Source organism: Serinus canaria, chromosome 5 (assembly GCF_022539315.1).
Source record: "Serinus canaria isolate serCan28SL12 chromosome 5, serCan2020, whole genome shotgun sequence".
NCBI classification, from domain to species: domain Eukaryota; kingdom Metazoa; phylum Chordata; class Aves; order Passeriformes; family Fringillidae; genus Serinus; species Serinus canaria.
The window spans coordinates 58,960,765-58,977,651 of NC_066319.1; the positions used below are offsets into that span (position 1 = coordinate 58,960,765).

At 53.9% G+C, this 16,887-nt stretch overlaps 1 protein-coding gene across 4 annotated transcripts in view; it reads right to left on the reverse strand.

Moving 5' to 3' along the window:
- Window positions 1-2,757: 2,757 nt before the first annotated feature.
- The window catches only part of SAMD4A (sterile alpha motif domain containing 4A), a 98,999-nt gene continuing 84,869 nt past the window's right edge, over window positions 2,758-16,887 (reverse strand). For 2 of the 4 annotated variants that reach the window (XR_007777662.1, XR_007777661.1), the window contains 7 exons: window positions 15,820-16,132; window positions 14,267-14,352; window positions 12,635-12,753; window positions 10,399-10,600; window positions 9,673-9,799; window positions 7,101-8,173; window positions 2,758-6,086 (listed from right to left, as the gene is read on the reverse strand). Coding sequence is in view for 2 of the 4 variants with exons in the window: in XM_050974984.1 (XP_050830941.1) it covers window positions 6,058-6,086; window positions 8,090-8,173; window positions 9,673-9,799; window positions 10,399-10,600; window positions 12,635-12,753; window positions 14,267-14,352; window positions 15,820-16,132 (960 nt within the window). In the remaining 2 variants the exon portion in view is untranslated. The remainder of the gene's footprint in view (window positions 6,087-7,100; window positions 8,174-9,672; window positions 9,800-10,398; window positions 10,601-12,634; window positions 12,754-14,266; window positions 14,353-15,819; window positions 16,133-16,887) is intronic. The other 2 variants (XM_050974984.1, XM_050974983.1) reach the window with 1 other exon arrangement.

A 16,887-nucleotide genomic window follows, 5' to 3' on the forward strand; every position in this document is an offset into this window, starting at 1 on the left:
GCAGTCTGTGGCTCCCTCTGCCGAGCCCGGCCCGAGCTCCGCTGGCCGCGGGAGGAGCCGGAGCTTCCTTGGGGCTGGAAAGGCGCTTTTGGGAAGCCCAGGGATCACCCGAATGCCCCAGAGGGGCACGCAGCCCCTGCACTGCATCCACTGCTGGTGATGCTGCAAACTCCCCCTGTGCTGCCTCTGGACAGGGCTGGGGATGGAGCTGGTGAGGCTGCATGCCAGGATGAGGTACCAAAAAATGTATTATTTACAATTAGCCCAAAAATCGATTTTCTTTAGAAAAGGGGGGATTTTGGCTGAGCTGGACCACATCTCCTCTGACCAGGCTCTGTCAGTGGGGTGTTTCCATAAAGAGGGAAAAATCACAGAAACACAGAATGGTTTTTGATGCAAAAAAAAGGGATCATCTTCTGTCCAGTCCCCTGCCATGGGCAGGGACATTGTCCACTATCCCAGGTTGTTCCAAGCCCTGTTTAACCTGGCTTTGAACACTTCCAGGGATGGGGCAGCCTCAGATTCTGGGAGCAACCTGTAATGAATTCCTTCCTAACCCCTCATTTAAATCTCTCCTCTTTTAGTTTAAAACTGTTCCCCTGCTGTTCTGCTCCTCCAGGCACCTGCTCTGCCTGTGCTGGGCTCTGGGAGCAGCCATGGGGAGCTCTGTGGGTGCCCAAGCTGATCCCATGCCAGGACCCCCCCCTCCCTTCCCCAGGGTGCCCATTCCAGGTGTGCATTCCCAATCCCTTTGCTGACCCAGCTAAAGCAGCTCCCTGCTGGTGGCAGAGGCCAGGCTGGGTGAAGTGGCCACTCTGCTGGCCTGGGCTGCCAGGAGCAGCTGGGTGTTTGTATATCCTGGGAGCATTCCTGGCTGGCAGCCAGGCCAGCAGCATCACCCTGCCTCTGGCACAGCCAGCAGAGTAGGGAATTCATTATTCCTTGATCCCAAGGAGCTGTGCTGGAAAAGCCCTCTCCATCTTGCATAAAAACTTCCCTGGAGTGGGAAATCCCTGCCTGCTGCTGGTAGGTTGTTCCCTGGGATATTCCAGTCAGTGTTAAAAATGAGGAATTTGTACCCACACCAGGAACCAGGTCAGGGAGGAGGGGCAGGAGCATCCCCTTGGAAGGGGCACCTGCCTGGCTCCAGGGCTGGGGCTGCTTCTCCACCACCTTTTGGAATAGGTAAACATGGAATAAGAGACCATGGTAACAAATGTGGGGTTATCCAGCTCCTGCTGGGATCACAACAGCCCAGCAGCTGCTGGAACAGCAGCCACCAGCTCCTGACTCTGCTCCCAGCTGGGCAGGGGCTTGCATCCAGCCTCCTCCCAGCAGGAGAAGGGGATCAGATTTCCCCAGGCTGGAGGGGGCTCAGGTGTGGTGGAATCCAGGTGCACTGGCAGGTAAAGCCTTCAGTGTCTGGGATGGATTCACCCAGCAGCTCCTGGCAGCATGGAAATGGTTTTTTTTCAGCTCCTGCATTTCCTTTTTTAAGGCTCTTTCCCTTTGCCAGGCAGCAGGGCCCACAGGCTCTCCCTTACCCAGGGCTGCCATGGACTTTCCTTGGAGCCTTTCTGGCCCTTCCAACTCCACTTTTCCAAGCCAGGTGTTTCTGCCTTTTCCTTTTTCTTTCCATTCTCTGTCAGTGCAACAGCCCTGTGCTGTGAGAGCCAGACAGCAGCACAGGAGCCTGGAAAGGCAAATTGTTTGGAAGGAAATGGCTTTTTTTTGGGATTTAGGTTTGTCTGAGCTGTGTTGGACTCCCAACAAGTGCAGGGAGCCGTGGCCAGTGGGCTGTGGATGTGGATGGACAGGGAAATTCAGGTGGGACTGAGCATCATGGCAAATATTTCCCTTCTGGGGAGGCCTGGCCCAGGATGCTTGGGAGTATCCCAGATAGAAAGGAGCTTGAGGGCATGGTTTTGGGGTCTTGGCACCATCAGCATTTGGAGAGCTCACCAGGAGCCTCATCCTGGAAGAAGCAGCAGATGAAGAGTTCAAACAACCTGAATAAACCCTGAATGTGTCTGCAAATTCTGCTCCTCATGGGGGACCTGAGCCAGCCAGGCTGTGGAAGGGACAGTGAGCAGGGTCAGGACACCCAGGAGGTCTCTGGAGCACATCCCTGGACCTGGATGCAGGAATGGCCAGGCTGATGAGGCAGAGAAGAACCTGCAGAGTTGGGTTTGATCAGCCTGGAGATGTGGAGGCTCAGTTTGAGAAAATATGGAAAAACCAGGGGCAGAAGATCCTGCCCTTGGCACTTCCCACAGCAGAGCATCCACGGGAAGTGACAGCACCAGCTCTGAGCATCCTTCCCTGCTTGATCCAGCCCCAGGAGAGTCTGAAATGTGCAGGTTTTAAGCCCAGAAAGAGCCCAGCCTTAAATTCCCACCCCAGAAATCTCCACACACATGCTGAGGCATTGGGCCAAGCCTCTGTGTGCCTCTGCAGCCTCCGAGCTGCTCCAATCCTGCTGATTTCCAAGGAAAATCCTGCATCTGAACAGCTCCTGGGGCATGGGCACGGATGTCCCCAAAGGGACAGCGAGGCAGCTGTGTGGGGAATGCCAAGGATTTGGAAGCTCTGCCACAGGCTGTAAATAAAGATCCCCAACCCTCTGTGGAGCTGTGGAGGGCTCCTCCCCTCTTGCCCACGGGATGAACATCTCTTGAATTCTGATTTTTTTTTTGTGTCAAGGAGTCCGAAGCCAGCTGCCAAAAAGGGGATAAATAAGGAGGCGCCACACCCCAGTGTTACAAAACCTTGTATTAATCATCTCCCTTCACTTTCAATATAGAGCAGATATGAAATATAGCCATGGTTCCTAGTTACACGGGAGGAAATGAGTAATAAATACATCGGAGCAAGTGGAAATCACGAGGGTGTTTCACTGGGAACAACATTGGAAAACTGTACACTTGCAAAGACTGGCATCTCCAAACATTAGTACTTCTTTATATCGGGAAGCTTTTACATGTAACAAACATGCTATTGCCTTATATGACCAAAAAAAAAAAAAAAAACCAAGAAAAAAAAAGAAATTAAAATTTTAAAAATAGGCATTGCTCGGCAACATTAACTAGGCAAAAATAGTTCTTTTGTGCACTAACTTTGTACAGAAAAACCAGGACAAAAGGCATGCATGGACAAGGAGAGGCTGCCCGGGAACGGCATGCAACAGAAGAGAGGTCAAAGCTCTTTAAAGTCAGCTTACAATAGGCATAAATACATCAGGGTTATATATATTAATAAGGGAGGAAGTATTCTGTTTAACATTATTAACATTCCTGTTTTTTTAATGTATTTTTCTTTTTTTTTTTTCTTCCTATTCCTCCCAGAGGAATACACATTCACCTTTAAGTAAAGATAAAGGAATACAAAAAATAAAACTCACTTTGCAAACTCTGATGACTCGTATAAAATCAACTTTAGTGTTATCGTCGCTGTGTGCAAATTATAGACGTCTGCGGGACCCACCCACTTTCCACCAGGCACATTCCGAAAGCCAAACCCGACATGGAGAAAAGGTGACAACACAAATCAACTTCCCTAAGTGCTGACCCAGCTCGTGGGATTTTCCTGCTGGAGCCCGACCCGGGCTCGGCCACCCCTAAACCCCTTGGAGGGTTTTGCTGAGCTGAGCTCAACTCCAGCGCAGCCGAGCTCGGAGTGTCCCTGGCCATGGGGACACTGAAGGGACAGGGTTGTGTCCCCGCGGGTGTCGCATCCGCCGGGCCCAAGGCCACTCGTGTGCGCTGGGCTGGCCGGGGAACAGCACCAGGAGAAGGTCCCGGCGGCGCTGGGGGGCAGCGGGACGGGGGGGATTTGCCCGCCCGACCCCCGGGACCCCGCGGCGGCGACATCTCCGACAGGACGGGAGGGGACAGTCGCAGCGGGGAGAGCGCAGATACAAAAAGAAAGGCACTGCCGCTTTATTACTGAAGATTTGACTTCACAGCCTCGCTCATGCAACTGTCGGAGGAGGTTTTGCTTTTTTTTTTTTCTTTCTATAAATAACTTTTATTATTTCTTTTAGGATTCAAGCTTTTTTTATTCCCCCCCACCCCTTTTAAGCTTCTTTCCCTGGAGCTCTGCCACCCGCACTTAGCACCGGCAGGCAGAGCCAGGCAGCACTTCCCGAACACAACTGAAGCCACTTTTTTGTTGTTTTTACTCAAAAAACAAAACAAGAAACAGCAAACACAACTAAGTCGTTATTGACCTCTAGACTGTCAATGGAAAATAAGCTATTTTTCTTTTTTTTTTAACATCAAAAGGATAAAACAATTGAATTATTTGGTGGTTGTTAATAACAGACATTATCATGGTTCCCAGCCACAGCAAGTTAATAGGTAAAATATCCAAAATAATCTCTCTGAACAATCAGAAAACCTCCGTGTCCATAGTCAGCGAAAGAATAAATAGAATTTCAGCTCTGTAAATACACTGGAGTCTCCCTGAGGGAGGCTCCTGCCACGGTGGCTCTGCTCACACCTCACAAGCTGGGGGTGCTTGGGGGTGACCCAGGTCCCCAGCGCCAACCCTGCTTTGCCTTCACCTCCTCACACCTCTTCCCAACCTCCCTGGCCTTCAGGTTTTCCCTTCTCCACCCTCCCCATCTCCCCCCTCAACCTCCTGTCTGCCGGGAAGCAGGACACCAAGGAACAGCAAACATAAAACATTGCATTTGGCACTTGGGTTTTTGTATACATATATATATATATAGATATAATTCTTTTTTTTTTTTTTTTTAGAAAAACAACTTAAAAACGCTGCATGACAAAAGGATTCACACATTTCCCAGCCCTGCCCATGCTCTGGCTCCCCCTGAGCCCTGCACCCTCTAATCCTGGCACACAATGCTGCCCATGCCCTCACAGCTTATTTTGGAAATATTGCTGCAACCCATCAGCTCAAATAATTGATTTTATATTTGTTATTATTCCATCGGAGGAATAATAACAGGAATAATAATAATAAGAATAATATTCCATTGGAGGAGTTCCATCGGAGCAGCATTGGGACCGGGGGGAGCATCACTGCAGCTCAAAGCAGTGCTGGGTCAGATGTACCAATTTAACACCAAACTTAGCTCCTGTTATAAAAAGCAGCAGTGGGTGAGGGGCAGCCTAGCCCCTGCCAGCCCCACGGTTAATGCCAAGAAAACAAGGCTGTGAAGCTGCCTTTTGGTGCCCTTTATGACTTAGGTTTTATATGGGGGCTCCTTCATCCCTCATTGGCCATGCTGGAAAAGCCCTTTACAGCTGGATTTGGGCAGGCTGGGCCAGATGTGTGGAGCCAGGATGCAGGAAACTCTCCCAGTGTCCCCCAGTTCACAGACTCCCCCTGGGACCCTCCTCTGGGCGAGATGCCCCCGCTCCATCCCACATCCCAATCCAACTGGGGTGCAGGGACGGGCACCCCCTGACCCTGCACTGCCCTGAGCACAACGCTGCCTCCACACTGCAGATCTCTTGGCTACACTGAAAGGAACTTTTGGGGTTATTTTATTATTTCTGTTTCAATCTGGGCTCGCCAGGTCTGCCCACACCCAAAAGCGGCGAAACTCGAGAGACGGGACTGCCGGCCCCGGAGCCCCTGGCAGGGCAGTGAATCCTCCCCAGAGGGTTTTTGGTCACACACCCCCACGTGGTGTTCCGTGCTCCTTGGTATCCTCCTCCAGGAGCAGGGTTTGCCCACGGTGAACCCTCCATTGTCAGCACTCTCCTTCTCCTCCTCCTCCTCCATGTCTGCCCCAACCTCCCCACGCTGCTTCATCGTCGTCGCTGAGATTTTTGTTTCTTTGCCATCTTTTTCCCCCCCTTAGCATGGATGTAATAAATGACAACACAAATTCCAAGTCTAATGATATGTTCACAAGGACAATCTACACATTCACAAAATTAAAACAGGAGAAGAGAGAGAGAGAGAGGAGAGGAGAGGAGAGAGGAGAAAGGATGCAAGCTATCGCTGAGGCTCCCTCAAGCCCCGACCTCGCCGCTGGACCCGCAGCAGTTGTTGTCCCGCCCAGCGTCCCCGTGGCGACGCCTTCTAGATCGTGGAGGTTCTGTCGACACCATCTGCAAGTGGGAAGGGAGAATTAGGAGCAGCCCCAGTGAGCACTGGTACCCCCCAGGCTGGGGATTTAGGAGATGGACCCCCCAGAGCATCCCCAACCCACAGCTCCTACAGCGAGGTGGTGCTGGGGCCACCCCCACCACCTCCCATCTCCCCAAGGGGTGCAGAAGGATTTTGGGGTGTCAGTGCTCTGCTGGTCCCCTCTGTGCCATCAACTGTCCCCACCCCACAGCAGTTTCCCCAGTTGCTGTCCCAACACCAGCCCAGGCCTTCTGCCACAACCCCACAACCGCTTTCCCAGGAGCAGAGGGGGTTTCTGAGCAGCCTGGAGTTGTCATAAGGCAGGTGACAGTCTGGGACTCTCCTACAGCATGACAAGTTTATGTGTTCCTGACCAGGAGTCAGGGGACAGGGACAGAGCTGGTCCCAGGGGCTGCCTTGCCCACCGTTCACCCAACCCTGCAACAGCTGCACCGCAGAGGACGCAAAATTTTCCACCACCTGAGGATCGTGGAAGGACAGAAAGCCCCCAGGTATCCTTTCTGTCTCCCCAGAGTCCCTGTTCCCAGCCCCTGTGACAGCAGGGATGCATCCAGCCACAGCCCAATCCCAGGAGCGAGGGGTCCATGACCCACCCCAAAGCCTCACAACTGACCCCGGTACCAGCAGCCCCCTGTCCCCACCCAAAGGGGCAGAAATCAGCACCCAACAGCACTTCCAACCCTCCAGCCCTGATCCCACCCCCCATCCCCCACCCCAAACCCCATCCCCAGGATGGAGAGTGGCAGGAGGCAGCTCCCAGAGTGGCTGTGGAACAGAGAATTCCCTGTTACCACTTGGGGCACCACAGCCACCTCCTTCCTCGACACTAAAAACAAACAGGTTTGTTACGCCTTTTTTTTTTTTTTTTTTTCTCCCCTGAAAGGTTTATTTTTTTTAAGAGCTATTTATAGCACAACTGGTTTGGAGAGGCTCGGGGAATGCGACCTGGAAAAAATAACTTGGAGGAACAGTACCCTGCAGAGGAACAAGACAGCTAAGCCTCGGCTGGGCACACGCCGGAGAAACGCTTCGGGTGACAGAAGTGTCCTTGTTTTCCCAGCCAGGGATGCTGCCAGGGCCCTGCTGCTTCCCACAGTCCTTGTTCTCCCGTTCCTCTCCCCAGGAAGGGCTGCTGCATCTGCAGGGAGCCTGGTGGCACTCGTCCTCTCCGAGGGCTCCTGTTCTCAACCATGGGTCACGGTCCAGGATTTCCGCAGCGAGACCAGAGCTGGTCACTGGGGGCTCCGGGCGACGCCGGCGGCCGCGCTCGTCCCATCGCCAGGGCCATCCCTTGTGCCTGGGGCTCCAGAGCGTCAGCAAGGGACACCGGGAGCTTCTGGTGACAGCCGGGGCTCTGTGCTGCACCGGGCTCTCCACTGCTCTGCTGCTGCTGCTGCTGCCGCCTTTTCATCTTCCCTGCTTGTTTTTGCCCTGTCCTCCTCCCTCCCCGTGCCCGTTATCCGCTGGCACCCCTGGCTGTGTGAGGACTGCCAGCACCAGGGCACGGCGCCCGGCACAGCCCCTGGCACAGCCTGGCAGGGATTCAGCCCCCAGCTGTGGGGCACCCCCGGCCAGAGGAGGGATCCGGTGGCAGGAGGGCACAACGCTCCAAAGCCGTGACCCATCCGAGCGCGCTGGCGGTGGGGGCTTTATCGAGAGCTAACTAGAGTAGCGAGCTAACACTAATTATCATTAGCAAGCTGAAGAGTGGCTAATTAGCACAGACTCCACTAGAGCTGGTGCAATCCCTTTGCTTTGCCCCCTGCCCCGGCCGCCTCGCCGAGAGAAGCCAACGTTCCCATGGGAGCACCCCTGGGAGCATCCCTGCATCCAGCTCCGTCCCGCTCTCACAGCCACAGCCTGTCCCAGCTTTTGGGGGGCACGGGGCAGGGGCAGGTGCTGGGGGGCTCAGCAGAGGAGGCGTGGACGTGCTGGAAGAGCCCCAGGAGGAGGGAATGCTCACCGCTGAGTGCGTGCTCCGTCATGCTCAGGCACAGGGACTCCAGCCTGTTGTTGATGTCAGGTTCAGTCACCGGTACCTGGAACTCTGCAGGGAGAAAGGGAATAAGAGATCCTGGGTCAGGGACCTGGCAGGGACCCTGCCTGCCTGCTCTGGTGGGAAAGCCATCCAAAAAATGCCCCAGTAGAGTCTGACAGGACTCCCAGAAAAATCAGCTTCAGCAAGAGACACTCACAGAAGCAGTCATCACCCCCTGTTATCCATAAAGGATGACTCTGAGGGGGTTCAGGTGCTGATAAGAGATCTAAGGGACAGCTGGAGCAAGAGCAGAAGCCCACCCAGGGAGGGGCAGCCCTGGCCATCTGGGGATGGATGCTGTCCGTGCAGGCAGAGTTAGTGCTTGGACATGGGATGGCAGCACAGACCAGCACAGCCACTGTCTGCCTTCTCTGGGACCAGCCTGGCTCCCACTCAGCCGCCCACGTCATCATTGCCACATCCTGGGGGGTGAGCACAAAAAAAGGGACACACACATGAAGTTTGGAGCATTCCAACACCCCTGTCCTAATCTAAACAGTGGCAAACTTTCCCCACCCTGCAGCAGAACCTGCAAATACCACTAGTGCTACTGTGCTGGATGGCATCTCCCACTTTCCACTGGCTCACAGGAAAGTGGGATGAGATCCAGGAGGGTTGAAGTTCTCCCCACAGCCTGGCAAACAGTGGTTTGTGAGCCCAGCATCACATCATTGCTTATTTTCCTTGAGACTTAATCCACAGCTTTGGCTCCCCAATCCTCCTACGCCCTCATCCACCGCAGGCTGACACGAAGAGAAACCCATTTATTCTCCGGCAGCGCCTGAGAAATGTGCCCTTGTCCCAGTGTTTAATCAATACCTGGGAACAGCTGCTGCTCCTGCTGTAGGGAACATTTGCTGCCCAAATGCTGCAGTTTAACACCACTGGCTGCCAGCCCAAAGCAGCAGGCATGTAGGGATGAGGGTGAGCTCACTGGGGGATAGATTCCCTGTCCTGAGGTGTAAATGGTTATGGGGTGTTGGTGAGAAAAGGCATGCTCAAAGCTAAGGAAGGGATACACAAAGAGGCTTCCTCAGGGCCAGGATGCTCCAGGTCCAGGGTCCAAGGTCAGAGGGATCCTCCCTGAATCAGAGGATGCTCCTATACACAGGAGCACTTTGGCAGTGCTGGGGAAGGAAGCACTGACACAGCACCATTTCCCTTCACACGCACTGTGGAAAGAATTTCCCCTGAGTGCATGAAGGCAGTCCTTCCGCACCGGGGCTGTGGCCATCCGTGAGGAAAAAGTGATGGATGAGCCACCACCTTCCCTCCTGACAGGAGCCCCTCAGAAATGAGCTAGGCAAGGCACCAGCACTGTAACACACAGAGTCAAGGTGGCACATACAGGGTCAGAAATGCCTCCAGGGATGTCTGTGGTTTACCCAGGAATTCAGAGATACCCCAGTGGGCCATGTGCCTGTGGGGAGGCTCACCAGCACAGCTCCTCTCACCTCCCCTCATCTCACCTGGCTGTGGGTGAGTGGAAAAGCACCTCTGCTGCCTACCTGGCTGCTGAAACATCAGCATGGTCTGCGGGGACGTGTGGACCGGCAGCGAGCGCGTCCTCTGCACCGAGCTGTGGCTCCGGCTGGGCATGCTGTTACTGCCCCCAGGGTTGGCAAACCACAGGTTCTGTGGGGAGCAAACACAGGGGGTGGGATGCAAAGCAAAGCCCTCTGTGCTGTGGGTTTATGACCACTTTGGGCTTGTAGAATCACAGGACGGTTTGGGTTGGAAGGGACCTTACAGATAATCTTGTTACAACCCCTTGTCATGGGCAGGGACACCTTGCACTAGCCCAGGCTGCTCCAAGCCCTGTCCAACCTGGCCTTGGACACTTCCAGGGATCCAGGGGCAGCCACAGCTTCTCTGGGCAGGGCCTCCCCACCCAGACAGGGGAGAATTCCTTTGCAGTATCTCAACAAAATCTCCGCTCTGCCAATTTAGAACCCTCCCCTTTCTCCTACCACTATCTGCTCTTGTCAAAATGCCCTCTCCCTATTTGATAAGCCACTTCAAGGACTCAGCTGTTCCCCTTCTGCTGCTTGGTTTGTCCCCCTCCTGCTTCTCCCACCTCCACATCCCACTGCACAGAGGGACCCAAATGCCTGCAAACTGCTGGAAGAGAGGGAAAAAACTGGGGATGATCTGGACGAGTCAGAGAAGGAAAAACCAACGAAGCTTGTGGGAAAGGGATGGAAGAGCCAGAAATGCCAGGAACGCCGACCAACCTGTCTGCCTTGCTTGAGGATGGCAGGGCTGGCAGCAGGACTGCGCTGGGGGGTGCCCAGCAGCCCCGTGGGGCCCAGCAGCCCCAGCCGGGCCGTGGGGAGGTTGCGGGAGGGGATCTGGAACTGCCGGGGGTTCCTCCGGGCCAGCCCCGCCCCCGCGGATCCGGCGGTCGGGAGCGAGTTGGACTGGCCAAAACCTCGGCTGCAGAGAGAGAGAGAGTGGGGGTGAGACAGAGCCCTGACCCTGCCATCCCACCAGGGGTGAGACACTGAGCCCCCCTGGGAGAGGGTCCTGACCCTGCCATCCCACCAGGGGTGAGACACTGACTCCCCCTGGGAGAGGGTCCTGACCCTCCCATCCCACCAGGGTGAGACACTGACTCCCCCTGGGAGAGGGTCCTGACCCTCCCATCCCACCAGGGGTTAGACACTGAGCCTTGACACTCCCACCCCACTGAGGGTGAGACACTGAGTCCCCCTGGCAGGGGGTCCTGACCCTTCCATTCCCCCAGGGGTGAGACACTGACCCCTCCAAGGGGGTTCTGACCCTTCCACCCCACTGAGGGTGAGACACTGACCCCTGTCAGGGAATCCTGACCCTCCCACCCCACTGAGGTGGTCCCTCCACCCTGCACAGGCAGTCTGGGTGTGCAGCATCCTCTCTTCTTTTCATCTGCTCTCACCTTCCCGCCCTTCTGCAGATCTCAGATCTACACTGGTTTTCTCTAAAGCTTATTTTACTCCTGCAAAATGGGTCTGCTCTTAAATACAATCTAAAATAATCCAGGTAATGCCCCAGGAACTTGATTTCTTTGAGAATTCTCATGAGTGGATTCTCCAGTGTCTAATTTAAGTTCAGCTTTTGCCGCTGCATTTTCTTTCTCCCCTTCAAGGAGGTTTGTTTTTACAAATATGGTCACCTCTGAGACTTCTCAAGTTCTGTAAAATTTGGTTAGAATGACCTAATAAATCCAAGGTTTATTAAGAAAGGCTGAGCTAAAGGAGCTGAAATCTCATCCTGGAAGTTCCTATACTCTCAAGTTATCTCCAGAACACTGTCAGTTTTGGGAATAAAAACTTGCAACAAACCAGGTTTGAATGAAACAAAGTCGTGATGCTGTTAAAAGTGATTTAAAAATCTTTTTTCTTGGCACAATCCCTATGCTTTCCAGGATCACCTGAAATCCAGCATCACCCTGGAAGTGAGCAAACATGGTGTTCCCAACACAGCCCTGCCTGGCTCTCTGACTGCACCCCTGGCTCTGCAAAGCTTCCAGTGTTTTTTTCTGCCACTTGTCAGCTTTTGGAGGAAACTCCAATGCTGATGCCATCACCAAAGGGCAGCAGGGAAAGGGCCCAGTATTGGGGATACCCTGCACAGCTGGGAAGTGCTGGGTTTGGAGCCATGGAGACGGGGTGGGATGGGAGGGAAAGGCAGCGACCACACACACAAGGACACTGCCTGCTGTGCCCCCTTCCCAGCCAACACCTGGGATTCCACTGCTGAAGCTTTTCCAACCCTTCCCCTTCCCTAAACAAAGCTCTGAACACAGCAGGACCTATCCCTCCCTCTGGGGGGATGTTCCCACCTGGAATGCTCTTGCTCTGGCCACTGCATCCATTCCCCCCTCCTGAAATCACAGAATCACAGAATAATGAGGTTGGAAGAGACCTCATGGAGTCCAACCTGTGCCCTGACACCTCAACCAGACTATAGCACCCAGTGCCATGGCCAGTGTTTTTTTCACACATCCAGAGATGGTGATTCCAACACCTCCCTAGGAAGAGCATTCCAGTGCTTTATTATTCTTTAGGTGAAAAATTTCTTCCTAATATCCAACCTGTCCCTTCCCTGCCATAGCTGGAGACTGTGTCCTCTGTGTCTGTCAGAGACCGACCCCACCTGTCTGCAGCCTCCCTTCAGGAAGGTGTAGAGAACAATGAGGTCACCTCTGAGCCTCCTCCAGGCTAAACAGCCCCAGCTCCTTCAAAGGGCTTGTGTTCCATCCCCCTCTCCAGCCTCAGACATCTCAACATCCTTCCCAAACTGAGGGGCCAGAACTGCACACAGCACTCGAGGTGTGGCCTCACCAGCGCCGAGTACAGGGGAGGAATCACCTCCCTGCTCCTGCTGGCCACACCATTCCTAATGCAGGCCAGGATGCCACTGCCCTTCTTGGCCACCAAGGCACACTGCTGGCTCATATTCCCACTGCTGGCTCATATTCCCACGTACCTCCTCTGCTGCCGATAGCCCGACAGCTCCAGGAGGGATTTCCGAGGGAAAGACCGAAAGAGTTTCTGCACCTGCTGTTTCCATGACAGCAGCCGCTTCTTCTGGATCTCTGTAAACGCCTGCCCAACAAAAAAAAAAAAAAAAAAAGAGGAAATGGATGAATAATATTCTTCTGGACAAATCCAGTAGGGATTGTGCATGTGGGAGTGTGGGTAAAGAAAAGCAGCTGGAGAAGGTGATGGGGTGAGTTGAGCCCCATCAGAAAGTCCAAGGGGAAACACTGGTCTTTCCTCAGGATTTACTCATCTGAGGTGGAGAAAATGCTCTGGCAGCATTCCCTGTGTCCCAGAGTGACAGCCCAGCTCTGCCTCAAGGCTGCCAACTCCTTTTGGCAGAGCGAGGGTTTGATGGTGGGTCCTGACGAGTGGTGACACTTGTCACCTGAATGTGGCTCTAGAAATGCTGGCAGGGCAGCTCAGCTTTCCAAATCCCAGCTTTGCCCAGGGTGAGCAAAGCTGGGATTTGGAAAGCTGAGCTGCCCTGTGGTATCCTGCATCCTATCCCCCTTCTCGGGGCTGGGCAGAGCTTGGCTGTGATCCTGGCACTGACAGACTCTGGGGAGGTCACCCAGGGTGAGCCTGTCACCCACCCAGGCTCCCTGCAAAGGTCACCCTGGCTGTGACAGACCTGGCAGTGACAGACCTGATCCCAGAGCTCCAGGCAGGAGGCGTGGGTGACAGGGACACCCACGTGCCACCACTGCTAACTTTAGACACCCTAGGTCTCTGTTGGAGAGCAGCAGAAGTCTCCAAAGGACAATCTGGAGGCTCATTAGTGCCTGACTTGATTGCTCTGAACCACTCAGGAGGAGATGCTCTCTCCTGGTGCTGATTACGCCGGAGCAGCTCAGAGGGTGGTCCTGGGACGTGGGGGGCTCTGCTGGGAAAAGTGCAGGCACTTTGGGAAAAGTTCCATGTTCTCCTGGCTTTGCTCTCTGGTCCTCAGCTTCCACCACTTTTGCTCCCATACAGGCAGGTGATGGAAGCAGCTTCTTCCAGGTACTGCCAGAGCAGGTAGGAGACACTGCAGGACACCAGGGACACTAGCCATCCCTCCCTGCCACCAGCAGGAGCATGCCAGAGCCCTGTGGCACAGCCTGGGCCATCCCAAGCCATCACCCAGCCAAGGCAGATCCTCTGGGAGCAGGAACAGATGTAAAACCCTGTTGCAAAATCCCAAGACCACGTGGAGCAAAACGGGAGGAGGCAACGCTGAGCGATCGCCGGGTCTGTCTGATGGGAACCGCCTGCACGTTCATCCCAGGGTTCTTGCTTTCATCCAGCTGCTGATGGGACTGATTCTTGCTTTCATCCAGCTGCTGATGGGACTGTCACGAGCCAGATGAATTTCCCAGCTCCAGGCCTTGGCAATTAAACCAGCGTGGGGGGGAAGCAACATTTCCATGCACCACGTTGGAGCTACCGCCTGCTCCAAGCCCGTTCTGTCAGAATTACTATTAATACCCCCCAAAAATATTTGTGTTAGAAACCCAAAGGTTTACATAAACAGACACTTTGGAAACAGTTTCCAAGTGATGAGAACAACAGTTTTAGATGATCTGACACGACTCACCTCGTGGATTAGACATTTGTCTATGAGCTGTAAATAGGAACTTATATTCTCTTCATCAGGTCGGGAAACTAAAAGTTGTGTGCAGACTGGAAAAAAAAAAGAAGAAGAGAAGGGAAATGGGCATGGGGACACCAGGATGGGGCCCAGGAGGGGTCCCACAAACACCTTGGACATCCTGTTTCCCTTGTAACCACAAGTAGGTTTTTCATCAGTGAGAAAAAACGCCCTTCCCCAATCCCTGCCATACCTTCCTATATTTAGGGCCAGATTTTGTTCTCTGTTATGATGGTGTAAATCCAGAGTAACTCCATTGGAGTCCCCAAAATTAGACCTAAGCAGCTCGGGGGCACAGGGTTAATCCCTATTCATAGGCAAGAGAGCTCCTTCTCCCATGGCCAAATCTGACCCCACTGCAGAGTGGTAAATTCCCACCTTCCCTGATGAATTTTAACCTCTTTTGGAATGAATGTCATTGAAGGAAGTGGGAATGAGCTCACAGAGGAATGAGTTTCTCCTGTTGCAAACCCCTGGGCAGGGATGCCTGGGGGTCCAGGAGGACACCACATCTTGGCAGGAATTGTGCCACACTCTGACATTTGTCACAGGAATAAAATGGGGCCAGAGCCCCACATGTGGCTGTTTCTGCAGGGGACAAATTCTGCACCAAGTTCTTGTGTAGAAAAAATCTCAGCTATTTCTTTGCAAGAAAGGTTGGAAATAGAGACAAGGCTGATATTTCTTTGTGGCACTCCAATGAGGTTCTTCCTGTTCCCAGTCTCCAGCAGATGAGACGACCCCCCCCCACCCCCTTCCTCTTCCCTGAGGGAGATCTCCCTCCATGCAGCCAGCACTGACACCTCAGGTGCCACCAGCAAGGTTAGGGCACATCCAAGCTCACACAGATTTGCTCTAAGAGCCCTGAATATTGCACAGGAGGTCGGTCCCCACCTCAGCTGTTGTGTTATCCCTGATGCATGAGGCTGCACACCCTGCACTCAACATGGAACGGCACCGGAGTATTGTGGATGTCCTGCATTCAAAACTGGGGCATAAAAAGGGGCTTGGACCCACTGACTTGCACTCCAAATGGCTCATGTCCAGCCCATGCACCACTGCTACCCTGCTCCAAGCAGGGTAAGTCCAAGGGATGCTGCTCAAAACACCTCTGGATCAGTGGGATGACCCCAGGGCTCTGGATAGGAAGAGAGAGGACATCTTCCTCTCCTGACCTCAGGAAATTTTGATTTCTGCCTCTGATCTGGGGCAGGGAGAGGATGCAAGAGGATGTTCCACCTTGGACCTGGAGTTTGTAATGCATGCTATCCACCTTGGACCTCAGTCAGGCAGCTTGAGCCATTGCTGCCATTCAAAATCACAACCCACCTGCCCTACCTTCTTACCTCTAACCCCAGCATGACAGGACCTCAAAAACCCATCACCCCTCCGACTGGGACCTGCAGGAGCTCAGGGAAAGGCAGGAAGGGAAAAGCTCAGGGAAACTCCTCCCTAGTGACCAGTGCCCAGGTCACAGAGCACAAGTGGCAGCTGCTCACCTTTCCCCATCACTCGGGTGAACTGCCCGGGCAGGTCGCCCTCGGGCAAAGGGGCCCCTCCCGACTCGCCCTCGCATCCCGGCAGATGGTGCTGCTGCATCCCGGCGGCCGCGGAGTCCTTGCACTCCGAGCCTTGGCTGTCCCTGTCCCTGTCCGAGCCCAGCAGGGAGGAGGGGTGGGGGTGGTGCGAGTCCACGTCTCGGCCGTGCTCCTCCGTGCTGGAGTTTTGGGAGGAGTAGGCTTTGATGGGGGTGAGGATCATTTGGTGCAGTTCCTGCAGCGGGACACGCAAGTTGCCACCTTCCAGGATGTCCTGTGGATGGAAGTGGAGAGAGGAGGGTTTGTCTTTGCAGGGACAACGGGACATCAGCTGTGCACCAGACCCCTCCTGTGACCTCCTGAGAATTCCCAGCTTTGCTTCTGCTTCAGGATCCTGCTGCCTTCCACAGTCAACAGCCAGGTTTCATCCACTAAGTCTTTTCTTTTTATCAGGGGAGTGCTGCAGGGACTGGGTCTGATTATCCATGGATGTGTTCACACCTGAATCCCCACAGACCAATGTACCCCCATCAACCACTAGGACCCAAACCCAACAACGTTTCCACATTTCCACCAGGGAAATGGCAAGCCCATGAAAATGAGTGAGCCTGGGAGATTTCAATGCCTAGAGCAGCAAATATCTTGCTGGTTCCCCAGCAATCCCAACATTTCAGCTCTATTTCACTGGAGTTATATTACCATGGGCTCCTTTCCTGTTTCCAGCACCACCTTCAAGCCTGGCTCCCATTAACTGCTCTGCCCCAAAACTGCTTGCCATGGCATCCTCATGCTCTGGGATCATCTCAGAGCCCAGGACCACGCTGGGATGCAGGAGCCTGTCCTGTGGCAGCTGTGGGGACATCCCTGTCCACTCTGGGATGGGCTGGGGGAGTGGATGCAGAGGGCACTGGGAGGGTTTCAAGGGGAGCAGGTGATTTGTGGTCAGACACAGAAGAGAACTGATACTCCCACAGCAAAACCATTCAGCTTGGAGATCCTGGGGCAGATCCATCTAGGAAGGAGAGAATT